We start from the raw sequence: 26,667 nt of genomic DNA, 5'->3' as shown, positions 1-26,667 counted from the left end.
CAAGTGAGTGCAGGGGTGAATGGAGAGCTCTAGCTCTGGACTCAGGCCTGCTGGAACCTCGGGGAGCATTGACTCCCTGTGGGCATCCACTCAAGGCCTTTGGCTTGTTTCTTCAGCTCAAACATTAAGACAGCCATAGGTGCCATCTCAAAGCCATGAAAGGCAGGAACTGTATCATGCATTTACCATAGGAGATAATCATGAATGCTTATGTGCCATCAGGAGACCAGGTCCAAGGAATTACAGAAAAGTCACTGAAGGGTAATCAAGGGCAACGCCAAGCACCCAGGGCCAGGTGCCAGGGAAGGTGCTTCTTCCCCTTCCTGCGCCCTCCCCTTTCCTGCCCTGGTAGCAGCTCAGGGAGAAAGCCCCAGGGGATGGGGAGACGGCTTGGCCAGCTGTGCTGAGATACACCCCCGCCCAAGGTCACTGAGGCAGGTCAACCTTCCCCTCTCCCCCCGCTTCCCCCAACACTCTCTTCAGCTGGGGCTGCCCTTTGGTGGCCGGCGGGCTGGTTTCGCCGCGAGTGGGGCGCACGTGGCGCGACGCCCCCTACCTCCTGGGGACACAGCAGCGAGGGCCGGGCGGGTAGCAGGCCCGCGGCCCGGCCAGTGTGGGGTGGGGGTTCTCACTTCCCCTCCCCAACGGCCGCGGGTGCAGGTGCCGCGCGGGCCGTGCCCCGCAGGCGGGGCGGGCCCTGTGGACACGCCCCCGCGACCGGCCCTCCCAGCCCGTGTGGAGGAAGCTCCAGAGCGGCGGCTGGTGCTGCGCCGAGCCGGCGCCCCTGCCGCCCCGCGCCCCGGGACGCCGCCCGGCCCGGCCCCGCGCACGCAGCGAGCGGGGCAGGTGAGCTGCGCCCGCGCCATGGCAGCCTCAGGTGCGTAGGCAGGCCCGGGCCCTTCTCCCGAGCCTCCCCGCTGGCTGGCCGTCTCGCCCCCCCACAGCTGTCCGAGCGCCACCCGGCTCCCGGCTCTGCCACGTCGGTGCGGGACTGTGCGCTTCCTGCTCTTTCCCGCGTGCTTTCTGCTCTTTCCCGCTTCCCCGGCGCAAACCTCGCGTCCTGGCTTTCCCACATCCCCCTTCCCGGCCTGTCGCGCGATTCTCTTCAGTCCCCATCTGCACCTCTCCTGTCTCCCGTCTTCTAAGTCTCCGTTTCTCCCGCCGTCACTGGCTCTAGTTGCTTCTGAGGGTCGTTTCCCCGGCTCTTGCAGTTGTGTGAACCGGCGTCCAGTAGAAACAAGCCGCGTTGTCTGCGCCTGGGAAATGCTTCTCTGAGGGCCGCACCGCACCAATAGGGGGCGCTCAGGCTGTCCCTGGTGGGCGCTGTGTGATTGAAGGTGGCTTGGGCCACTTGCCCTTCCTAGGCTTTTGTTTTTCATCTGCAATTTTGATAGGAATCTAGAAACAACATTCTTTTGGCTTTACTTTTCTTGTGTCTTTGCAGAACTTTGGGGAATGGGGAAGAATGGAGGCCACTGGGTAATCTACCCATCGAAAGGTGGCAGGAGTCATTTTCCATTAGTTTTGGGTTCTTCTGTCATTCATGGGTGTATACACTTGTCAATGCTAGCCTCTGATATCCAGGACCAACCACACAGTGATGATAAGAATAAAGATGACTAAAAAAAAAAAAAAAAAAAAAAAGAGAATAAAGATGACTAAGGAGCACTTACTATGCACTGTAATGGTTATTGTGCCCCTAAGTGTGTTCTCAGTGGTGACCAGGACAGCCGAGTCTCTGCTCTCAGGGAGTTTACAGTCTTGCACAGGAAATCAGTAAGTTAACAAGGAATTACTAAATGAGAAGACTAGAGTTACCATGTTGGCAAATAGGTTTACTTGTATTTTCTTAGACCACTTTATCATGTTTTAGTAGAGATAACATGTATAAACAGGATGTAAACGCCCCTTGAAAACTAAAATCTAGTCAGCAGGAGAAGACACTGTTCTTGAAGGATGTGGGCAGATGCTTGAATGAAGAGCCAGCTCTCCCCATATCCCCTGAGGTTCAGCCTTCTAATTAATGGTGTTTTGGAAGCAGGAGAGAAGGCCAATGGTAACAGTTTTATTAGATTGGTAATATAAGCTCATTCTTTAAAGGGAATGGGAAAGCAGTTAGCTTTTAGCCTTCTGGCTCTCAACTGGGGCTCTGGAGGTTAGAAGAAGCTGTATTGTGGTAATAGTGAGGTCATAGTCCACAGTTACATAGGAAAGCTGAAGCAGTTATCTAGAGGAAATTCATTCATTCAGCTCATATTTGTTGCATGCCTGTGGTTTCTAGGCACTTTCTAGGTGTCAGGTGTATATTCTATAATCAAAATTGGCACAAGTCATTTTCCCATGGAGCTTATGGAATGCGGGGGAAAAGCAGGCAATGTGCTTAATAAGGAAAGCACATGATATGATTAAGAGCAGTGGGAAAACAGTAGAGGGGGTACTCTACCCTCTACTGTTGGGTTTATAATTTTAAATGAGGTAGCCAGGTTAGGCCTTTGGAGAAAGGGACATTTGAGCAAAGATCTGAAAGGAGGGGTCATGTGGGGGAAGAGTGCTCCATTCAGAGGAACAATAGATGGGGGTATATGGTGTATTTAAGGAACAGAGAGCAAGTGGTGGAATAGGTGGGTGATTGGGGAGAAGTAGGAGATGAGGTCAGTGAAACTCCCACCTCCTGCCGTGGCTGAGAACAGGCCCTAGGCTGTTAAGTCCAAGAAGCAGCAAAGTGAGAGAACCTTTGGACAGAGGAGACAGAGCAAATCTTCTTCCAGTGGCCTATGTGTATGATTCCAGTTGGGCATGGCCAAAGGGGCCAGAAGATGGGGACTGTAACCCAGTGGCCAAACCTGGGGCTATTTATGGGCTCTGTAGTGGCTTCTGCAGACATCTGTGATGGTTAGGGCTTCAGACTCTCTTGCTGTCAGCACACTCTGTGGTGAGACCCACTTTAGGTTCTGTAAGTAGGAGTTGGGCCTCTGGGGTCCCTGGGGCTCTCTGAGGTCTGGAGGTACAAGGGTCCATGGTGGTAGTGAGACCCGACTATCTCTTGCCAAACTACTGTAGGGTCTGGAGTCATCTAGGGCACTCTTCCATATGGTCTTCTGCTTCTTGTCCTCTTCCTCCCTCTCCGTCTCCTCTTCCCCTCCTCCTCCTCCTTTTTATTTTAAACAGTTTTATTCAGATATAATTCACATACCATACAATTTTCCCATTTAAAGTATCCAGTTAAAAACAAAACAAACAAAAAGTATACAGTTCAGTGTTTTTTTTAGTATCTATACAGATCTGTGCAAGCATCACCATGGTCAATTTTAGAACATTTTCATCACCTCAAAAAGAAACTCATTTTGAGAAATGAGTGAAGGAGGTACAGATTATGAAATAGAAATTTTAAAAAAGGGAGAAAGAAACTGTATGCTTTAGCTATCACCCTCCCACTCCCTCCTCCTGCCCAGCCCTATGTTTTATCTTCTGTCTCTATAGATTTCCATGCTCAGGACTTCTGTATGAATGGGATCATATAGTATGTCATCTTTTGTGTTTTCTTTCATATAACGTAATGTTTTCAAGGTTCATCCAAGTTGTAGCATGTCTCAGCATGACATTCCTTTTGAAGGCTGAATTGTGTGGTCTTTTAAAATTTCCTTCTACTTGGTTGATGGGGGGTGGGAGGGAAGGGAGGGTGGGTGATGGGTATTGAGGAGGGCACCTTTTGGGATGAGCACTGGGTGTTGTATGGAAACCAGTTTGACAATAAATTTCATATATTGAAAAAAATTTCCTTCTACTAAAGGGTAAGCATTAGTATTTTATTTTATTTTATAATTTTTTTAATACATTTTTTTTAATGTTTATTTTTGAGAGAGAGAGAGGGAGCAGGGGAGGGACAGAGAAAGGGAGACACAGAATCTGAAGTAGGCTTCAGGTTCTGAGCTGTCAGTACAGAGCTCAACGCGGGGCTGGAAATCTCGAACCGTGAGACCATGACCTGAGCCGAAGTCAGACGCTTAACCGACTGAGCCACCCAGGTGCCCCAGGATTTTATTTTTTGAAAGACATCTTTGCTTGCTGAAATCAAGGAGAATCTTGGCTCCCTGTTTTTGAAAGAGCTTGAGAAGCAAGATAAAATAAAATGGAATGAGCCTACCCTGGAATATCTCTATGCTCCTGATGGCATCTCTTGCATTTACACAAGAGAGAGAGGAGACACAGAGGCCATAAGTGACTTTCCGAAGTGACCAAGTCTGTGGCTGAGTGAAGACCAGATTCCTTTCCTCCATGTGCCAGTCTCCAGATATTTGAAGAAAGCTTGCATACCTTTTCCTGCTCTTTTTCTCTGAGGTTTCTCTCATCTCCAGACTTTTCTACTACCTTTAGACTTAGAAGATAAGAGGGTTTGAAGGTACCTTTAATTTTTTGTGATCTTAATTCTCATCTGATTCTTGAGGTCCCTTAATATTCCTGTCAAGTCTCTGAACTTGAAACCTTTAGAGTCTGGAAGCTCCTCACATGAATCATTATCTAGATCCCTCCTTATCCTAGTCACCTTCCTAGTTCACATCCCTCTTCAGTATGGTGCTTATTAAGACAGATGAACAGGGAGCCAGAATCACCTATAGACTAAAATGGTCTGGACTGGTAATTTGAAAAGCTCCCTGGCACTTCCTCCCTGTTCTTTTCTCAGGTGGATTCTGAATCTTTCTAAGGAACCTCTCTTTCAGTCACTGTATTTCTTTTGCTTTTTAAAAAAATATCTTCTTAAAGTTTATTTATTTTGAGACAGCAACAGTGCAAGTGGGGGGAGGGGCAGAGAGACAGAGAGAGAGAGAGGGAGGGAGAGAGAGAGAGAGAGAGAGAGAGAGAGAGAGAATCCCAAGCAGGCTTTGCGCTGTCAGTGCAGAGCCCAACGTGGCGTGCAAACCCACAAAACCACAAGATCATGACCTGAGCCAAAACCAGGAATCGGACGCTTAACCGACTGAGCCACCCAGGCACCCCTGTTTAGGATTTATGGACTCCTGTTGGACCATGTATTTAATTTCTCATAATAAACAAACAAAACTGAAAGAATTGATTTGGCACATGTGAGGAAGTGATCTATGGTTACAGGAAGGGAATTATCCTTCAAGAAAAGGCTGTTCCCCATACAAGAGAGAGTTGCTGATGAAGCGTTTGGTCCTGTGTTGTTATCTAGCACATTGTGGAGGAACTTTAACTTCCACTTTGGAACTTTTTTAGAATTTCCCCAGCTTCAGTTTCTGTAGCAGAGCAAAATTTAAGAAGGCGATAGATTTCATTGTCCTCATTTACGTTGAGGCAAAATTTGCTTAGACTTTGTATACCCGTCTCAAGTCACACCATAAGTGGGTGACCAAGTAGGCTGTGATATTAATGAGTCTGAAACACTAACCACTTCCTTTTCAAGTACTTTTGCTCAGAGGAGTGTGTGTGTGTGTGTGTGTGTGTGTGTGTGTGTGTGCGCGCGCGCGTGCGCGGGGTGGGGATGGGGGGGTTGCCAAATGTAACACCAGAATCCCAGGGATGAGACATTTTCTGTATGTTTTCCTTATAGAAGAGCTTAACCCCTTAAGTACTTTTTAAATTTAATTTGTATTTAAAAATCTTTATTTTAGAAGTTTTGGATTTATTGAAAAACTGTGAAGATAGTAGAGTTCTCATATACTCCTCACCCAGTTTCCCTGATTATTAATATTTACACTTTCCTTAATGACTAGAGGTCTATTAATGCCCAGTAGATACTGCGTTGTGCTGTTAACAGAGGAGCAGGTGACAGTGAGGCAGGATCCAGGGTGTAAAGTATACTCGCTCCCTCAGTGACCCCAGAACTTGTCATTTGAAATTGTTGGTTTGCTTTGGATCGCTGTCTCCTCATAGAAGTGGCATACATTGCTCATGGGCACGGGGTCAAGGGATTATAAGAAGGGCTGCTTTCCTGCTAAGTCAGTCAGTGCTCCAAGAGCTGAGTTGCCATCGAAAGAGTACTTATTATGTTCTCAGAAGTTCTCTTCTCTCTTCCTTATTTCCTTACCATCTATTGGAAACATCACCAGTGGCTTCATCGCTAATGTATGAGACCACAGCCAGCCCTGTCTGAGATCTTATTCTCCTTCTAGCCCATTTGTAAAAATTGTTGACATGATATTTGCTAGTGTATTTGTCTGCATGGGTGGGGGGGTATTAGTGGCTACTGCTTTTTACTTTTGCACTTTTTTTTTTAAATGTATTTTTTAATGTTTATTTTTGAGCAAGAAAGACAGACAGAGCATGAGCAGGGGAGGGGCAGAGAGAGAGGGAGACACAGAATCTGAAGCAGGCTCCAGGCTCTGAGCTGTCAGCACAGAGCCCAACGCAGGGCTCAAACTCACAAACCGTGAGATCATTACCTGAGCTGAAGTCAGATGCTCAACCAACTGAGCCACCCAGGCGCCCCTACATTTAGAACATTTACCTCAGAGGAGAAGTCAATCATGTAGAAAAGAGGGGCGGAAAGAAGGTAAAAGTATTATGATGCCTTAAATCTACTTTTCTCAGGGTGAGCTCCATAGTTCTGGCGCTTTGCCCATATTATCCCTTCCATAGTCCTGAAATTATTTCTCCAATGAGGTACAAAGAACTATGTTACACAGGAAAAAAAAAAAAAAGATCAATCAGCAAAGATTTCATTTTATGGAAGGCTGTCACCCTGCCTTCTATACATTAAAATTTTGTGTTTAATCTTCTTGAGTTTTGGGACCAGTGGAAGCATGCCTAAGATGGACGGTTTTATTCACAGTTGGGGAAATAGACGATGCTCAGAACTGAGTCTTCTGTAGAGCCATAAAGGTCCATGGTGTCATCAGAATTGCTGACTGAACCCCCCCTTTTTTTTCCATGTTGCCTTCTAAACTGACTTCTTCTAAAATTTGCACACCTCCCCTTCAAAAGTACTCCTTGACTGATCAATGTGCTCCTATTGCGAGTCTGTTGGGTTTTATGTTAGCAATGGATGAGGGCTCCAGAAAAGCAGACACTCCAAAAAGAAACTACAAACTTTTTTTGATTTGTTACTTTAAAAATTTTGGTAGCATTATCCTGGGGGAAATGAGAACAGTGTTGGGTTAGTATTAGATGTCATTGTTTTTACTCTGAATATGGTGTTCATGGGACGGGAAAGGGGAGTCGTCCCGTGATGTTTTCAGCGTTTACAGCCTCAGGTCTTGCCCCAGTCCCTCCTCTGGCCTTTCTGCCGGGAACCACTCAGTGAAATGTGGCCCAGGGGTAGTTTAATTGTGACAATCCCCAGCTTAGATGATTCCCAAGCTTCACCAGACTTGAGCCTTCACTGAGTGGGAGGAAGGATCCCTGTTGTATTGTTTTGTATCATATTGTATTGAGGATGCTTAGCGATTCCTCTGTGCTCACCCCTTCCAACTCAGAGACCAGTTTGTTGAGTTAGTGGGCGATGAGGCTTCTCAACAGTAGTAACAGCTATGTGAAGAGACAAGCTTCTTTGAACTTTGGGTAGTTGGAAGATATGCTTTAAGACTCATAAAATTCTTGACAGAATCCCTGATGGGAGGTAGCAGGTGGACAGATGAGAGGACTGGACAGGGGACCAGGGGACAACCTGAGGTTCAGTCCTGGCTTTGTGACTAATAGGCTCAGTTTGAATTGAAGCAAGTCCCTTCATCTTCTCAGATGAAATGTTTCTTTTATCTGTAAATGAGGAGTTGGAGCTAAGCGATTCCCAGAAGCTTTTTTTAACTCCCTGCTTCTCTGAGGCTTTGGGCTCTGTTTCTGGCATTTATGCTTTATGAGAAGAAGAAGGAAGCCTATGTCACAGACAGGTATGGTGAGCGACACTTTACGAATGGTTTTATGTTGATCAAAGCATTAATTCATCCACGGTTGCTGTTTACATTAACTGTTTCTATTTTTTTTTCAACATTTATTTATTTTTTTGGGGACAGAGAGAGACAGAGCATGAACGGGGGAGGGGCAGAGAGAGAGGGAGACACAGAATCGGAAACAGGCTCCAGGCTCTAAGCCATCAGCCCAGAGCCTGACGCGGGGCTCGAACTCACGGACCGCGAGATCATGACCTGGCTGAAGTCGGACGCTTAACCGACTGCGCCACCCAGGCGCCCCTAACGGTTTCTATTAATGTGAGGATGATGACACCAGGTACCCATTATTGGGGGTTTACCGCATGCTAAGCACTATGCTTCACACTTTATATGAAATATCTAATTTAATTCTCACAAAACACTGACAAGTATTGCCATTGTATTTCCGTTTACTGATAAATAAACTGAGGTTTAGAATATTTAAGCAACCTGCCCAAAGTTGCACAGCTAATAATTCACAGGGCCAGGATGGTAACTGTGGCCACCTGATTGTACACCTGTGCTTATAACCACTGCATTTAGGAAAGAGCCAGGTTCTTCTGCCAAACTGTCTGAGTTCAAGTTCTGACTCTGCCGCTGTGGACCTTGGGTAAATTAGGTAACCTGCCACACCTCAGTTTTCTTATCTGTAAAATGGGGCTAATGGTATTACCTACCTTACAAGGTTGCTGTGATAATTAAATGAGTTTGCTGGGCAGTGTGCTAGAAGAGCATCTGGAACCTAGTAAGCTCTGTACAAAGGGCTTGCTGTTGCTGTCGTCCTCCCCCTCCTCGTCACCATCTTATACTGCATCGGCTGTGGATGGAAGGGCACGCATCAGAAGTGACGGCTTATGTAAAGATCTGAAAAGGCAGGGTATATTTGGGCAGAGACGGGGCTGGAACACAGGCTCTAAGTAGGGAAAGAGGCTTGACAGCTATGCCAGGGGCAGACTATGAAAGATTGTGGGTGCCAGGACCCCGGTCTGGGTGGTTTATGTCGCAAGTGATGGGAGCCCTAAAGGAGCAGGTATGTCAACGTGCTTCTGTGCCTCGTTCTTTCTCAGGGGCGGTTGGAAGTTGTGACATCCTCATCGTCTACGGCCCAGATGCCGAGGAATGGTGCCAGTACCTCCAGGACCTCTTTCTGTCCAGTCGGCAGGTCCGTAGCCAGAAGACGCTGACTTACAGGCTGAGCCCCGAGGCCTCCTTCTCGGCCAAGGACCTGAACTTCTTCCTCAGCTCACGCTGCATCGTGGTGCTGCTGTCCGCGGAGCTGGTGCAGTGCTTCTGCCAGCCGGCCCTGCTGCCCCTGCTGCAGAGAGCCCTCCATCCCCCCCACCGTGTGGTGCGCCTGCTCTGTGGAGTGCAGGACAGCGAGGAGTTCCTGGACTACTTTCCAGACTGGGCGCACTGGCAGGAGCTCACCTGCGAGGACGAGCCCGAGACCTACGTGGCGGCCGTGAAGAAGGCCATTTCGGAAGGTAAGGGTGTCTTCTCAAGTAAAGATAAGCAAGCCCTAAAACAATGACCAGTCCAGGCCCCCCCCACCACCAGACATTTCAGATGACACAGACTTCCTGCTTGTAAGCCACTTCCATTTTATTGTCACTGACCTTAAGATTTTTGTTGAAAATGTGCTATTTCGGATAACGTGTTTATAGAGAAATATCCTTCTCAGTTTCCCGCTAGCCTAGCTTCTGTCTTTTGCCCTGTTTCTCCTTTTAAGGTGGGACAATTCCGATCCTCTCTGCCGGGGCTAATGATTTCAGTGGCCCCAGGAAGTGTGACATACACTCCAATTAACAGTAACGGAAGACGTGCTCTGGGATGGAGGCCTGTCACAGCTCTTCTTCCTCTTTTGTTTTCTATTTTTGCCCCACTGTGGGCTATGAGTGGGCTTTGTGTTTATCTCTGTTCTCTTGCCACTTGAGATCTCTTATACCTGAGGCCAGCCAAGAAGCCTGGAAAATTATGGGCTGATTTAACTATGCTCAATTATCCCTGCTATGACTTGGGCATTAATTTGGCTCATCCACCCCATCTCATTCGATGAACTGAATCAAGAATTCACTAATACTCAGTGACCTTAAAAAGCTAATATAGCTTCCTAGATACTTTTTATCTAGGACTAAGCTGCTAGCTCTAAACCAATAAATAGGACTAGATCTTTCAGCATCGTGGGATCCTGGCTAATTTGTAATACGACTAGTGTTAATATGAAAGATGTCTCACCTGAAATGCCTGGGGCCTGGATAACTAATTCTTCTAGGGTTTGCTTTTCTTGACTTCAGAAGGACACAATGATAGAAAAAGCACATAATTCAATCTTGCATGATTGCAGGTCGTCCCTTTGAGGGATTTTTGATCTGCCTACACTTAACAAAGAACTGAAACACAAATGGTTGTTTCTGTGGATGTGCTTAGGTCAGTGCAGTGCTCCATTATGATCTCGTGGGCAGGCCAGTCATTCAGCGCTCCATGGATGTATTGGCACTGCACTGGCATCTCATGCTGCGTAATCTAACAGATGGTTCTTTAAAATATTCCAGTGGTGGGGGCGCCCGGATGGCTCAGTCGGTTGGGCATCTGGCTCTCGGTTTCAGCTCATGATCTCATGGGCTTCGTGGGCTTGGGTCCTGCATCTGCTAGTGTGGAGCCTGCTTGGGATTCTCTTTCTCCCTCTCTCTCTGCCCTCCCCTACTTTCATTCTCTCTCTCTCTCTCTTCTCTCTCTCTCTCTCTCTCCCTCAATAAAGAAACAAACAACTTAAAAATAAAAATTCCAGTGGTGTTAGTTTAAAAACTACATGATAAAAAGGATTCTTTTAATATTGTTTGAATGCATCCAATGTGTAGTGCCTGAAATTGATTGCCTATAATCATTACTTTTTACTAATGACTCTGGTTCAGTATGCTATGAACCTTTAGCTTTAAGTGTTTCAGGACAAATGACGTGTTTCACAGTGGTGTTTCTGTTCTGGGAACAACTAACCTGTCATCAGAAAGAGATTATTTTAATGGGAGATTAAAATAAGCTTCTTAGTGGCAACTCTGTGGTTCAGAATCAATGGATATGGAGGGACAAGTGGAATTCTGGGAAAGAGAAAGAAGTAGGATGGCTTATGGCTCCAGTATAACTTTCTGATCTGGTGTTAGACTTTGTGAACTTTGGGATTTGAGGTATCCTGTGTGTGCAGGATGGCTTGGGTTTGCTTTTCAGGTACGCTTAGCCTTTTGCTTGGCCCAGTAATGTGGTGCTCTGATTTTTATGCTGGGAAAACTTCTGTAGCAGACTCAAGACTCAGAGTCTGGCAGTATGCCAAACAGGACAATGAAGAGGAGTAGGGACACCCTATTGCCTGGCTCTGCTGCTAACTGGATGCCCAGTATTGGGCAAATCACTTACCCTCTTTGGGTTTCAGTTTTCTTCTCCATAAGCGGCAGAGAAGTGGCAGAATTAGACTTGATCTACTATACTTTCCAGAGTTAATAATCTAGGACTCCCCAAGGCCAGAGAGTCTCAAACATTTTTTTTTAATGTTTATTTTTAAGAGAGAGAGAGGGAGATATACAGGCAGAGGTGAGTGGGAGAAGGGCAGAGAGAGAGAGAGGGAGACACAGTATCTGAAGCAGGCTCCTGTGCTGACAGCTCAGAGCCTGACATGGGGCTTGGACTCGCAAACTGGGAGATCACAACCTGAGCTGAAGTTGGACGCTTAACTGACTGAGCCACCCAGGCAAAAGTCTCAAACATTTTGAAGCATTCACCTTCTTATCCCATTTCATACCTGCTTTGACTCTCAGGAAGCTTCCAGTTAAAACAATGTTGAAGAACAGTACTACCCCAAGCTAGGTTTCTTATATAATTATGTCCTTAGTTATATTCTCTATAACTTGTGATCATTTATTTTATTTTAAATGTTTCTTTATTTTTGAGACAGAGAACGCATGCATGTGCGAGTGGGTGAGGGGCAGAGAGAGAGGGAGAGAGAGAATCCCAGGCAGACTCTGTGCTGTCAGCATCAATACCAACATAGGGCTTGATCTCACAAACCGTGAGACCATGATCTGAGCTGAAATTGAGAGTTGGACACTTAACTGAATGAGCCACCCAGACACCCCAAAATAATTTATTTCAATACTTCTCTTATACACATGAGGTTTTCCTAAAGTGCCTCAAAATAAAAGCAAAAGATAAAATTTTCATATACCCCTCTACTACACATACTCTACTCTCATAGAAATAAATATATGAAATGTGTAAGAAAGAAAAATCCCAGTGGGAACTGTAATGGAAAATTGATAATGGGGTTAAATTGATGGTAGGGACCATAATTATGGGGTTACTGATTATAGGGCTGTTGAAAGCTATAGGGAGAGAAATTTCAGGAAACCTTTCTAACAATTAGATTGTGCAAAGATGGAATGGATTGACTTTGGAGGTGGTGAGTTCCACATCACTGGAAGTATGTGAGTGGAGACTGCAGATGTGGCCTAAAGGGATTCAGCTTTGGAACCGTGGTTGGACCATGTGACCTTCACAGCCTCTTGGCCATAAAATTCCCTTACATGAAATTCCTCTTTTTCACCAGGAACACATTTCTGTTCTGAATACAGTCTTCCTCCTCAACAGGTCTCTCCAAGGTTTCTAACTTCCTCCTGAAGAAATACTGGTCATGTTCCTACTATGACCTCAGCAGAAAACAGCAGGAAGAAAAGACCTTAATTTATAATCCTTAAAATGTAATCCTTAAAAATGGTAAAGCTCCCAGCATGTATGCCTTTTGAAAAAAACATGACTACTTGCTAAGATATCTGCTGAGACCATTTGAAATTTAGGCTAAAATTTAGACCATTTAGAATTTAAAGTAAGGCTTAAAGATCAAAAGCTTTAGAGAGTAGAATTGGTAATAAGGTAATTATTCTAGAAACTTAGATTAAATGGGGTTATAGGTAGTCACACTTCTTTTGCCAACACGTTATCTAAATAAGCAATTCTCAAACTTTAACATGTGTGGGAGGACCTGGGGATCTCATCAGTATGCACAGTATGCACAGTATGCCCATCCGGAGGTCTTGGGGTCTGGGGGGGGCCCACCATTCTGCATTTCTAACAAGTGCCCAAGTGATGCTGTGCTGGTCAAGGGTCCACTGAGTATGTGAGCAAGGGTCCAAGCCCCGCTTCCTTTGCCAGGTCAGTGGTCATGTCCCTCCGTTGTGCACAGGCCATTTTCTCAAATCTTCACTATTCTGTAAATAGAAGCACCATCACATGAGGCGACTCCTGGATACCTGTCAGTTTAAGTACAAAATTAGGTCAGTGTTCGGTGCTTAGGCCAATAGACTTCAGGGCAGAGCTCTGGAGTTCTCTTCCTCTGCCCGTACTCCCAGATGTGATGTGTGAGCTCTGGCAACTTTTAATTTCAGTTTTCCAGATATAAGTGGTCCTGACATTGGAGTGGGGGTACACTTCCATCACAATCCTTACTGCTTCTTCATTTAATAGGCCTGCTGATCATCATTACTATTCCACTAAAAAAGTGTTTTGGAGGTTTTATTTTATTTCCCACCCCTCTCTTCAAATTTGTCAGCCACCTTAAAATTGAGCAGATGTTTTAATTAGAGCCTTTGGTGTGTTGGAGCAGCCAGTTTGTTTCCCAAGATCTACATCTGTAAAATGATGGGGTTGGACCACATGATTTGGAAGGTTTGTTCCAGCCCCCAGTGCTGTAATATATCATTATAAGTTTTCCAGGAAGATGGCAAATGACTCAGAACACTTGAGCTGATTTTGTGTAGTTCCAAAATGTCTGCAGTGATACATACCCAGTACATAGAACACTGGACTGTTGTTCTGGATTTTGTTTTTTGATTTATTGGGCGATTATTTTAAAATAAGGAAGTGAGAAAACGTAGGTACAGTACAGAAATTATTTCCTCTTTTAACTGGAGCTTTATTCTTTGCTGCAGACCTCACTGGAATATAAAAATAGATTGTTAGTCTGCGTGGGAAAGGGCTTGATAGGTGATATTGAGTTTTATTTCCACAATCCTCATCGTTGCATGCATGTGTGTATGTGTGTGCATGTAGAGGGAAGGGAAGCACTAAACCTAATTCTTCTGATATTATCCAGTGTTCCACCAGAGACCTTATCTGCTTCTTTATATGCATTGTTTTCTTTTCGCCTCTCCCCATCCATCCTCATGCTGTTCGTACTTTAGAAGTTTTTTTTTTTTTTTTTTAATTTTTTTTTCAACGTTTTTATTTATTTTTGGGACAGAGAGAGACAGAGCATGAACAGGGGAGGGGCAGAGAGAGAGGGAGACACAGAATCGGAAACAGGCTCCAGGCTCTGAGCCATCAGCCCAGAGCCTGACGCGGGGCTTGAACTCACGGACCGCGAGATCGTGACCTGGCTGAAGTCGGACGCCTAACCGACTGCGCCACCCAGGCGCCCCTGTACTTTAGAAGTTTTGATGGTACCCAAAATTATAATGTATTTTGCCTTTTGTTTCCACGGGGAAAATTTAGATGCCCACCTCTGGCCTTCCTTTGTTGATATGAATGTTCTAATCTGAATATCATACTGGAGTTTAAAAGAAAAACAATTGGATATTTAAAAATGCTTTCAGCTCTTCAAGCGGATTCCAAAATCTCCTCCTGAAATGAAAAAGGAACTTTTTTTTTCTGAAATGAAGTAACATATGTTCATCATAATGTTTAAAAAAATTTTTTTAATGCCTGTAGGTTATTGCCAATTTTCCCTTTTTATAAATAATGTTGCAATATATCTTCCTGCAGACTTGTGCCCAAATCTTCGTAAGTCTCTATCAATGCCCCCAGTCTCCTCTCTGTCGAGTTCCCAGAGATGGGACGACATGCCTGCTCCATGCGTCTCCCTGTGACCTGAATCCATGGCTCCTCTTATTACAGTTTTTTGTTGTTGTTATAGTTTAATTTTTTTCTTTCCCTTTATGCCTCATTAAGTCAGTTATTTTCATGTGCAGTTTCTCTTGCAGAGATACTCATGGAGAGCTGCCATGCACTGTTCCTTCCCCTTACTGAAAGAGCTAATAATAACACGAATGCTTCTGTGACTGTTATTAAGTGTAATACAGCGGACACTTTATGTGCATCAACCCCCTGACCCAGAGTGGGTAGATGGTTTTATTGCCATTCCTCAGATAAGAAAACTGAGGTTCAGAGAGGTTAACTGACTTGCGTAAAGACCAAGAACAGCTCTCTTTGGAACTGAGGGCCTTCAGACTCTAGAACCTTCAGGCTCTCCACTTTGCCTTGCTTTCCCCCAAGTCTGCTCTCACCGCCCTTCTTTTCCACGTGGAGACAAGAGGGATGAAGAAAGCTTGTGGAAGAATCAGGGACAGTGAAGCTTCCCCGAGTTCGCTAGACCACACATTCACAAGTGAGGCTGGGTATTGGCATTGCCCCTCCGCTGTGTTTAAAGTGCACGTGCGTGGGCCCCCACCCCAGAGCTGCCCAACCAGAATCTCAGGGGGGTTAGAACGTGAATTTCAACAAGCCTTGCTGTTGGTTCTGCTGCACAGCCATGTTCTGGAGGCTCTGCTCCATGCCTGGTGCCCTGTTAGTGCTCTGGTTAGAGGAGAAGTCAGTGGCTCCGGCCCTGTGGGTTGTTTCGAGGCAAGTCACGGGGCACACGTCTCAGGAGCTCAGAGCTTGGCCAAGGCGAGACTCGCTTCCGCGTCACAGGGAGCAGCCCTTAGAGAAGGGAGGAGAGTCAGACCCTTGTAGCTAAGGGGAAGTCACCGCACCCTCCTTGCTTTCCTCAGTGCGGTGGCCTTACCGATGGTAAGTCATTTACTTCTGGGGCTTCTGTGGTTCCTTGCAGAGGCCGAGGGGAGAACTGACCTTTGGCCTCTTGAAATGGACTATTTTTGTTCTGCTGTTCTTCTGCCTCAAGGCTGTGGGTGGTTGGACTGCTCTTTCTCTGCTGTGGGTTAACCACTCTGCAGTTGGCTCCTGAAGGCTCCTTAAATGCCTCCTGCAGAAGGATGCTTTCTTCAATACAGTCTTCCCTTTTTACAATAATCTTTGATTTGGGGAAGAAGATCCCCGGCTGGGATAGCTGAAGTCCATCCTGGTGTTCACTAACAAGCCACAGCCTGTCCCAGGGCCCTTTGGATTTCCCTTGCCAGGTACCCTGACTGCCTTGTAGAAAAAGGTAAGTTCATGCCCCTAGCTACTCCTGAAGCAATTAGTGAGGACTAATAGATTTTTGGGCCCATGGAACTTTCCCCCTGAGGCCTGTGAGGCACCCCCCCCTCCCAGGGTTATGAATTTTCCCACAGAGCTGTGAGCCCCAGGTGGCATAGGGCAATTGGCCACCCCTGCTGCTTCGTCAGCCACCCAGAGATGGCTGTCTCCTCCCAGTTCATGAGCCTTTCTGTGGCCTCTTGAGGAACGTATCTGCAAGTCCCTTTGTCAGCTGTGGTTGGTTGGTGAGATGCAGTGAAGAGGGAGTGATATATGTTCAAGTTTCCATTCCTGGGAGAATCTTTTAATATTTTTTTTTAACGTTTATTTTTATTTTTGAGACAGAGAGAGACAGAGCATGAACAGGGGAGGGTCAGAGAGAGAGGGAGACACAGAATCCGAAGCAGGCTCCAGGCTCTGAGCTGTCAGCACAGAGCCCGACGCGGGGCTCGAACCCACGGACCGTGAGATCATGACCTGAGCCGAAGTCGGACGTTTAGCCGACTGAGCCACCCAGGCGCCCCCCATTCCTGGGAGAATCTTATTTGCACTTGTCTTTGTCTCGATTTTCTGTCATGTGCCAGAATGGAAATGCTAGATACAGGAGTTTCATCCATTAGTTTCTTAACCTGTTCTTTCCGTGTTTTTTGCATCTTGCTTCTCCTGGGACTGTTGGTAGTAGAGAATACTAGAACTTAGGAGGGACCTGACATCTCTTTTACCCATTTTGGTAGACATTATTTCATTTGGTCCATGCAATTTTCCTATAAGGAAGACATTGTTATCATGTCCTTTTTAAAGATGAGCAAAACAAGGCCTCGGCAGGTTCAATGACTTGCCCAAGGTCACACAGCTGCTTGTCCATAAAACTAGGATGAGAGCAAGGGTTTCCTGCCATGTAGTCCAAGGCCTACTCATGGCCTTATCTACATACCACAAACAGCTTTTCACCTGGTATGTATTTATTGGGCATCTACTATTTCCAAAGTCCTATGCTGGGATAAAGCAGGGAAGGATGGACCTAGTCACTGTTGTAATGGTGCCTATGTTTTAGAGCAGTGCTATCCAAGAAATGTGTCATGTGAGCCACACGTAACATTTAAGGTTTACTTGTAGCGGCAGAAAAGAAATAAATAAAAGGAAACAAGTGACTTAATTTAATAATATGGTTTACTTAAGCCAATATATCTAAAATATTGTCATTTCAACATATAATCAATATCAATATTATCAATGAGATATTTTATAGTTTTTTAAAGTACTAAGTCTTTGAAATCTGGTGCATATTTTACACTTAGAGAACACATCGCAAATGTTCAATAGCCACCTGTAGCTAGTGGCTACGATATTGGATGGTATAGATCAAGAAGGGTGCTTATGTTTTGGAGATTTAGGGCCCTATCAGTTAATATTTTAATGTGTTGAATGTCGTATGTATCAACAACATGCCTATCCTGGTTTCAACATTCGTTCATATATTTGGTCAGTCATTCAGAAAGTACTGAATGGGCATCTGCCAGGTGCTGGTCAGTATACAACACCTCTTTATCTTTTTATTTCCTTTCTTCCATTTCTACATTGTGTTAGCTATTTAGCTGCATTCCCAGGTTCCAGAAGTTCAGTGTCATTTAAGACAACATTAGGTTTGATTAACAACAGGATTTCTGTCCTTGAAATGACCAGTTTATCATCTGGACTAGTGAGAATGAGCTTGTGGCAGCCTCTGTGAAGACAATCAAATCAGGGTGCTTGCGTATATATATATATATGTATCTACAAGCAAAAGTTATATTTATACCCATATATGCATAGAGAGCTTTTTTTCCTAGAAGGATACATGAGAAATTTTTTTTTTTTAGTGTTTATTTATTTTTGAGAGAGACGAGACAGAGTGTGAGCAGGCGAGGGGCAGAAAGAAAGGGAGACAGAATCTGAAGCAGGCTCAAGCTGTCAGCACAGAACCCGATGCGGGGCTTGAACTCACAAACTGCAAAATCATGACCTGAGCCGAAGTTGGACGCTTTAACCAACTGAGCCACCCAGGCGCCCCAAGAAAATTTTTTTTAAATATATGAAATTTATTGTCAAATTGGTTTCCATACAACACCCAGTGCTCATCCCAAAAGATGCCCTCTTCAATACCCATCACCCACCCTCCCCTCCCTCCCACCCCCCATCAGCCCTCAGTTTGTTCTCATTTTTTAAGAGTCTCTTATGCTTTGGCTCTCTCCCACTCTAACCCCTCTCTCTCTCTCTTTTTTTTTTTCCTTCCTCTCCCCCATGGGTTCCTGTTAAGTTTCTCAGGATCCACATAAGAGTGAAAACATATGGTATCTGTCTAAGAAATTTTTGATAGTAGTTGCTTTTGGGTGGATGGAGGGTTTTTTGTCTCAGACATTTCTCCCATGTTTCCATTTTTCTACCATGTTCATGTTTTACTTTCAGTTAGGCATTTTAAAAGAGAAAAATGATGGAGTCATGGGGATTTTATGGATCTAGAGGAAGGAGTTGGACTTGTACCCAGCTAATCCAAACAGGTTGGACTTCAGGTTAAATTCCTTTATATAAACTCCTTGCCCGTTTTCTCAGCTTCATTGGGTTGATCTTCTGGATTAGGGGGAGTGTTATGGTATTGGTCTGTGTTATTTCTGTGATGTCTGCACCTTCACTCACCCTGTATGGGCTAATGCCTGCTACTTTCATTGAGTCATATTTTAACTTTTGTCAAATCAAATTTGGATTGATGTCTTAGGGTACTACAATTTTGATGACAAGAAGTGAGAGAATATGAGTGTATATTTCACAGACTCTGATACTGACTTCTTTTGCCACCTTGGGCAGGTCATTCTGCATCTGTTCTTGTCCTTTTTAAAAAGCTGGGAGGAGTACACATTGGCATCTGAGACTTTTACAGCTGTGAAATTGTATGTGGTTTTACTGTGTGTGGTTTTACACGGCTTACATTGCGTTGCTGATAGTTTTCAAAACCCCATTACAAGATAGTGTTTTATTTCAGCTAACAAGTTCTCCTTCACAACAGAACCTTAAATGACATAATGATAGCTTTCTGTTCGTGGACAGTACCCCAAGTTCAGTCTTAGGAGAATATAACATGATGCCATTATATGCGTGGGAATGAAAGAATGTGTGTATCTAACATTTTACATGTACTGTTTATTATGGTCTATGTGCAAATTTATGAATGTGAGTCTATAGGAAGATAATGGGACAGGGGAAATGAGGGCAAATATGCATGACAAAATGGGTTTGTTAATTTCCCTATCATTACAGGGTGTTTTGACAGCTTTTCGATTTAGTTTCCACTGCCATTCACATGACTGAGAGTGTGTCTGAGACGGCCAATGAAATAGGATGATTTATGCTGTAAATGACTCTTTACACTTTGGAGAAATTACTGAAACCACAGTAGGCTTGTCATATGGACTTTTGAGCAGAAGACTTCCTAATTTAGCAATTTTAGTAAAATTTAGACAAACAGTGGTTGAAGGTTTTCCAAGACACTGAACAGTAAGCAAAATCAAAAACTGATAAAATTGCCTTTTCTGTGGGGAAAAAACCCTTGGAGGCTATTTCATTTTCACTGTGTTTATGTTTTTAAAGAAAATACTGGTCTCCACTAACGCTGTTTTATGTGTGGCAGGTGCCTAATAGATGGTGGGTGGATGGATGACTGGCTGTGTAGGTGCGTCCACGGATTGTTGTCCATTTTCCTTGCTCTTGGGCCCATTTCGAATGCCCCAGTTAGAGAGAAAGATACCCGTCTTGAGAGTATCCTTCCTAGGGGTCTGTGCTGCTGGGGTCATTTGGATTGTCAACCATTTCCGTGGAGCAGATTTGTCTTGTGTCATGTAGTCAGGATGCATCTAAAGAGAAACTTTGAGTTGATTCAAAGCAAGACAGGATGATGGAGTATGTCTTTTTCACTGTGTCCATACTTAAAAACGTACCAGGTATGACATCCTGTCCCACGAAAGAATCAGTATGCTATTATAGAAACTAACAATGAGAATTGTTTGTTCCATGAGTGGGGGGTGTGGGGGGTCTTTTTGCAGCAGAGACTAAATTGGGTGTGTCCTGTTTAAAGGAGATCATTAAAGTGAAGACATCTGGAGAGTTCAAAAGCGACCTCTAGAATTGACTTAGTCATTTTGGAAATTCTTTGGTACTTTTTCTTCTGGGTTTATGCCTTCTGCATGTATGTATCTTCCCTATCACTCTTACAAGGCTAGACTCATATCAGGTTCTTATTGAGAAGAATGCTGGTTGAACATGCATATTTTGTCTGCCAAATTGCCAGGTTCTCAAACAGACTGCTGGCTCTCTCTCTAACATCTGATAACACAGGAAACGGATGGGGGGCTGATGATGAAATGAAAGTGCTCTAATTTTAAATTTGGACTAAATAAGTTTCCTTTTACATGTACAGCTAATGTTTGAGGCTATAGTTGTAGCTAAGGCTTGCATTAAGACACCCATCAATGCTAGCATATAGAAGAATATTAACGTTAGCTATTGACTCATTTTTTTCAAGCATGTAAAATGTAGGGAAACATTTCTGTTGCAGGATATGGCATTTAGCATTCCAGACAGAGTCCACCTGTTGTTATTTGTTCTGAAACAAATTCCCCCTTTCATTTTCTAGAACTTTCTATCATTTCTCAAAGCCTTGGTTTGTAGCCAGTGGTCTCTGACTGTGATTGTGAAGTGTTGTTGTGTTAGAAGTTTTTCAGGAAAAATGTAATACCGAAATGATTGTATGCTACTTTGGCAGCCTAAATGTTTATTTTTGTTTTGTGTTCACCTTGAAATCAGAGTCCCAGAGGCTATAGAAACCCTTCAACATTGTTCCTCCCTTGTCCCTTCCACGGTCCAGGTTGTTCATGTGGTTACAACTTGCCCATCCTCTGGAAACAATCTAGAGGGGACAACAGGGATTAGGAGCCATAGAGTCCACAGGATGGAGAGATAGAATATTAACATCAGAAAAGGGAACTTTGGGATTATCTGGCCCAACCCATTTAGTTTAAAATGAACAAAGGACCCAGAGGAATTAGAGGGCTTACCCAATGTTACACAGTTAGTGAAGGAGATGAGAGCCAATTTATGTTTATATTCAATGAACATGTATTGAGTTTATGGAGTGCCTGTCCTGGGGGTGGCACTCTGCAAGGTCCTGAGGAGACTTGATGAAAAAGTAAATTTACTTCCTGCCCTTGCAAAATGTATGTGTCCTCGAAGGAGACAGCCACTAAGCAGCCAGTTGTCCTGTTAATTACTTAATGCCAGGCATGTCCAGTGTTATGAGGCCAAAGTCAGGGAGCTCCCTTTGAATAATAAAGGGGACTTGAGATATCCTGAGGGCCCCTTTGCTAGTTCCTCACAGCATCTATTAGGAAAGAATGATGTATCTTGGAAAAGAGGAGAAAATGTGTGTCTTACAGTGATGGCAAATGTTGTGCAATTGATTACCTAATGCTAACACAGAGCCCAAGTTAACCATGGCTTTTAGGCAAGTTAGTCATTTTCTCAGAGTAGTGATTAGAACTAAAATTTGAGAGTAGCTTTATTTAAGCACTCAATTTTAAAATGAGCATTTTGCTTCTTCCTTAAACTTGAGGACAAGCAGTGATGTTGGGTGTACATATTAATATGTTCCCACAATTTGAAAGTTTCACATTTTAGTTCATCTAAATGTGTGGTTAGAAGGATGGGCTAAAGATAAGTTGGAAACTAATAAGGATCAATATAAAATTCAGCACAGGGTCCAAGAAAATAATCAAACAGTTGTATGAAACAGTGAAGGAATAAATATTTTAAGAGTAGGGTTTGTGAGATCTAGTGGTTTTAGCTGGAGGTAAGCTAAACGTGGTCAACAGAGCAATGTCACCTTCAAAAAAGTTAATGCCACATGAAGGTTTATGAACAGAAATATTGGTGTCAGAGGAGAGGCTCCTCTTCTACCCTGCATCTAGTCGGCTTATCTGGAAAAGTGTTTACTGTTCTAATGGGAGGCATATAAGGATATCTATCTATCCATCCATCCATCCATCCATCCATCCATCCATTCAATCATTTTGTTTACTGTTCCTTCAATAGAACATGAGCCCCAGGAGAGTGAGGATTTTGTTCACTGCTGTATACACAGTTCCTACAGCAATGCTTCACAGACAGTAGGCCCTCAGGAAACTGGAATGACTGAATGGAGTAAATGAGAGAACTGCAAATTCTGTCAGATGATAAATGTTTAAAGGAAATAAGCTTGTGGAGAAAAGTTTCACTGGAACCGTGGAAACTGTCTTCCAAGTTTGGAAGGCCTGTCATGTGGATAAAGCAGAGGGGTGGGACTTCTCCCTGTTTCTGTGGTGGACAGGGCAGGGAACCATGACTGAAAGTTGCAGTGACGGCAATAACATGAGTTTAGTTCATAATTTAAAGACAGGTTGTCCTGGGGAAAGGTCAGGGAAAGTGGATATTCTTAAGCAGGGGTCAAAATTTCATGGTAAATACTAAAAAAATAAAATAAAATAAAAGTTAAAAAAATTGGGCTTTATTTGAAAAGCAAAACTAAACATTTAGAAGATAAGTTAATTGCGGTGTGCCTGGATGGCTCAGTCGGTTGAGCGTCTGACTTTGGCTCAGGTCATGATCTCACAGTTCGTGGTTTGAGCCCTGCATCTTGCTCTGTGCTGACAGCTTGGAGCCTGGAGCCTGCTTCAGATTCTCTCTCTCTCTCTGTCTCTCTCTCTCTCTGTCTCTCTCTCTCTCCCTTCCCCCCACTGTGCTCTCCCTCTCTCTCAAAAATAAATAAATAACATTAAAAAAAAGAAAAAGAAAGTAAGTTAATTTGGTTGCATAATACAGTTTTGATTATAATTTCAGCTGTATGCTAATTCTTAATCCATACAAAGACTGAATCAGCTGTTGCTGGGTTTTATGCAAGAGGGGTTGAGGACATTTTTGTGACAGTTTTATGCTAACAAAAGAAAACATTCCTTATTTCACATTTGACTTTTTAAAAACAGTTGTATTGTTGGGGCGCCCGGGTGGCGCATTCGGTTAAGCATCCGACTTCAGCCAGGTCATGATCTCGCGGTCCGTGGGTTCGAGCCCCGCGTCGGGCTCTGGGCTGATGGCTCAGAGCCTGGAGCCTGTTTCTGATTCTGTGTCTCCCTCTCTCTCTGCCCCTCCCCCGCTCATGCTCTGTCTCTCTCTGTCCCAAAAATAAATAAAAAACGTTGAAAAAAAAAATTAAAAAAAAAAAAGAAAAAAAAACAGTTGTATTGAAATATAATTGACTTTTACAGTTTTCAAAGCCTCTTCTCAATCATTATGTATTCTTATAATTCAGTTTTGATTATCAGGCTGCATTCCTATGGACTTTTTCCTGTTCGGTTGGTAACCTTTCCAATGGATAGTGGCTTTACTTGTGATTCAGTTTTCCAACATTACTTTTATCAGCCTCATAAATTTCTGTATCTTTTCCAAAATCTAGAATAACCGTATATATCCAAATCACACTGCATGTATAGTTTGTTGTAGAGAAATCCTAAATCTGGAAGAGAACAAGCAATAAAGACATGACTTACTGGATAAAAATATATACTGTGATTAAGCAAGCAGAAATGTTTACATGGAGACCAATTTCGTAAATGATCATTTTGTTAGTAAATACTTTTGTTTTCTTGAGAGAGAGAGAGAGAGAGAGAGAGAGAGAGAGCAAGCAGTGGAGGGGGGCAGAGGGAGAGAAAGAGAGAGAGAGAGAATCTTAAGCAGGCTCCATACTCGGCGCAGAGCCTTAGGTGAGGCTCGATCCCACAACCCTGGGATCATGACCTGAGCCAAAATGAAGAGTCAGATGCTTAACTGACTGAGCCACCCAGCCCCAGGAAATACTTTTATTTTATGAAAAATTTAATTTCCTATGTTACCAGAACTATGGAGACTTGAAATAGGAATACTCAGAAGATGATAAAGCTGTCAGAGTTGAAAGCCACTGACATGGATTCAGAGCTCTAAGCTTTGTTCCACCAAGCAGAGAACTGAGGGAATGAATATTCTGGCACATCTGTAACCCATTCCATTTGGTAGACTAGTTGGGAAGCTTTGCTGTTGATGATGGAATCTTGAGTCACCACAGTCACAGACAGGCTGGGACAATGGCCCCAAGCTAACACGTAATATTTGACAAGACTAAGTGTTTATCTGCAATTAGGTCTCAAACTTCATCCCTTCCCATTCCCTCCCCTCCACACACACATACACACACACACACACACACACACACACACCAAAACAAATGGAATTATTCAATTGTGGCATGGCAGAGAGAAAATCCTGGCCTCCTTGGTTTACATGAAAAAAGCTGGGGGTTTGAGGTGGCCACGTGCTCTGTGTGAATCAGCAAGTTGTCACGACTGCTTTAAGATGCAGTCTTGAACTACCCTTCTGAACGGTGGCCAGATGGGAAGAAGTGACAGCCATTCTTATACACAGACTCTAGTTACCCATCTGGAGTAGCTGTTGGCAGAAGGTTGGGAAAGTGGACAGTTAGGTTTGGGGGGGCACGGTATAGGGAGAACAGATAAGCCAGAACTATCTTCATTGAAGGTCTACTTAGAAAGCTGTGTATTGTTCTGGACCTGTTTGTTTATACAGAGAGGACCCCAACTTGGGCAAAAGAGGAGTTAACAAAGAGGAAGGGCAAGAGTGCAGTTGGTCCTCAGAGATAGCCTAGAACCAAGGACTCGAACTCCATTTTACCTCTTCACCTCACCTTTCTGTCTCTCTGCATCTGGGCGTCATTTTCTGATGAGTCCTCTCCAGGAAGAAGTGCAGCCCCTAGGAGCTGTCCCCCCTCACTCCTTCCAACCCCAACTCCAGAGAGGAACTGATACTTGTTCTCAATGATCCAAAAATTAAAAATCCCACATAGGGACTAAATAGTTGAATTTGGATCAGGTGCCTAACTCGAGGCCAATGATCTGTGGCCAGGGGATTGGAGGACTCTAAATGGCCCTTGTTGATAGCCTGGGGTGTGGGGTTTCTAGGAGCTGGGCAGCTTCCATTCAAACCACTTGGTGAGAGGGAATGGATCAGGAATTCTCCCCAGGGGGGATTTCTGTCCTGTCCTTGTCCAGCAGTATGAAAGAGAACTGGCACACAAAGGCATCTGGAAACATACCTATGCCTGATGTGTAGGAGTAAACTGGGGATGCTTAGTCATAGAATTACAGAATTTGGGGCTGGAGTGAGACTGAGGCTCAGCACTGTCAGATGACTTGCCCAGGGCCATCCAGCCAGTTAGAGACAAGAGCCCAGGCCTGCAGCACTGAACTCAGAGTTCCATCCACCATGCTTTATTATTTTCCCAAAGGTGAAAACACCAAGACATGAGGACTACCGTCAAACATCTGAGAGACTGTTATGTGGAAATAAGAAAGGTGTTTGATGATGCTCCAGAGGCAGATTAGGATTTGTGGACAGGAGTGACTGATAAGCAGAATTCTACTACATTTAAGGAAGAACATTAACTCCGGGACAGGCTTAACAAAGGAGGAGGTGGTGGCCAGGAGGTGGTGGCCAGAGGCCCTGTCACTGGAACCCTTCAGGCTCAAGTTGCATAAACATCTGCTGAAGAAGGATGCTGAAGAAGGAATCCCTAAAGTCCCTTCCAACCCAGAGACACTTTAATAACAAACTTGGATCTGGACTACACTGCTTTTTACTGTTTTCCTTCAGTGTCCACCAGCTGTAGAATGTTTGCAATGCTAAATACTGTGCTAACCATTTTACAGTGGTTATCTCATTTAATCTAAACCTAGAAGAGAGATGCTATTATTGTCTCATTGTGCAAATGAGACACAGAAGCATCGTTTCCCAGAGGCATGTGGGAACTTCAGGTTTGCACCCAAACTTCTAGTCTTAACCCCTGTGTTCAATGGCTTCTTAAAAGCTATTTGTTTCCAGTTCCATTTTTACAATGCCTCTTTCAGGTAGTCTTTTTTTTTTTTTTTAAGTTTATTTACTTATTTAGAGAGAGAGAGAGAGAGAGAGAGAGAGCGAGCATGAGTGGGGGAGGGGCAGAGAGAGAAGGAGAGAGAGAATCCCAAGCAGATTGTACACTGTCAGCTATCAGCACAGAGCCCTCTGTGGGGCTTGAACTCACAAACCACCAGATCATGACCTGAGCTGAAATCAAGAGTCGAATGCTTAACTGACTGAGCCACCCAGACCCCCCTCTTTCAGGTATTCTTAAAATGTGATGCTCAGAATATCTGCATCAGAACCATTATTTTTTGTTTGTTTATTTATTTATTTTGAGAGAGAGAGAGAGCACACGCCCAAGTGGGGAAAGAGCAGAGAGAGAGGGAGAGAGAATCCCAAGCAGGCTCTACACTCCTCATGGAGCTCATTGCAGAGCTTGATCCCACAACCATGAGATCATGACCTGAGCCGAAATCAAGAGTTAGATACTTCACTGACTGAGCCACCTACATGCCCAGAGCCATATACTTTTGGTTTTGATGAG

General features: G+C 44.2%; 1 protein-coding gene across 1 annotated transcript in view; it reads left to right on the top strand.

Moving 5' to 3' along the window:
- Window positions 1–714: 714 nt before the first annotated feature.
- PIK3AP1 (phosphoinositide-3-kinase adaptor protein 1) overlaps window positions 715–26,667 on the top strand; it is a 118,138-nt gene continuing 92,185 nt past the window's right edge. Inside the window, exons 1-2 of the mRNA XM_045040502.1 lie at window positions 715–877; window positions 8,951–9,367. Coding sequence (XP_044896437.1) covers window positions 865–877; window positions 8,951–9,367 — 430 coding nt within the window. The 5' untranslated portion in view covers window positions 715–864. The remainder of the gene's footprint in view (window positions 878–8,950; window positions 9,368–26,667) is intronic.

Source organism: Felis catus, chromosome D2, assembly GCF_018350175.1.
Source record: "Felis catus isolate Fca126 chromosome D2, F.catus_Fca126_mat1.0, whole genome shotgun sequence".
NCBI classification, from domain to species: domain Eukaryota; kingdom Metazoa; phylum Chordata; class Mammalia; order Carnivora; family Felidae; genus Felis; species Felis catus.
This window is presented reverse-complemented; position numbering and strand designations above follow the sequence as displayed.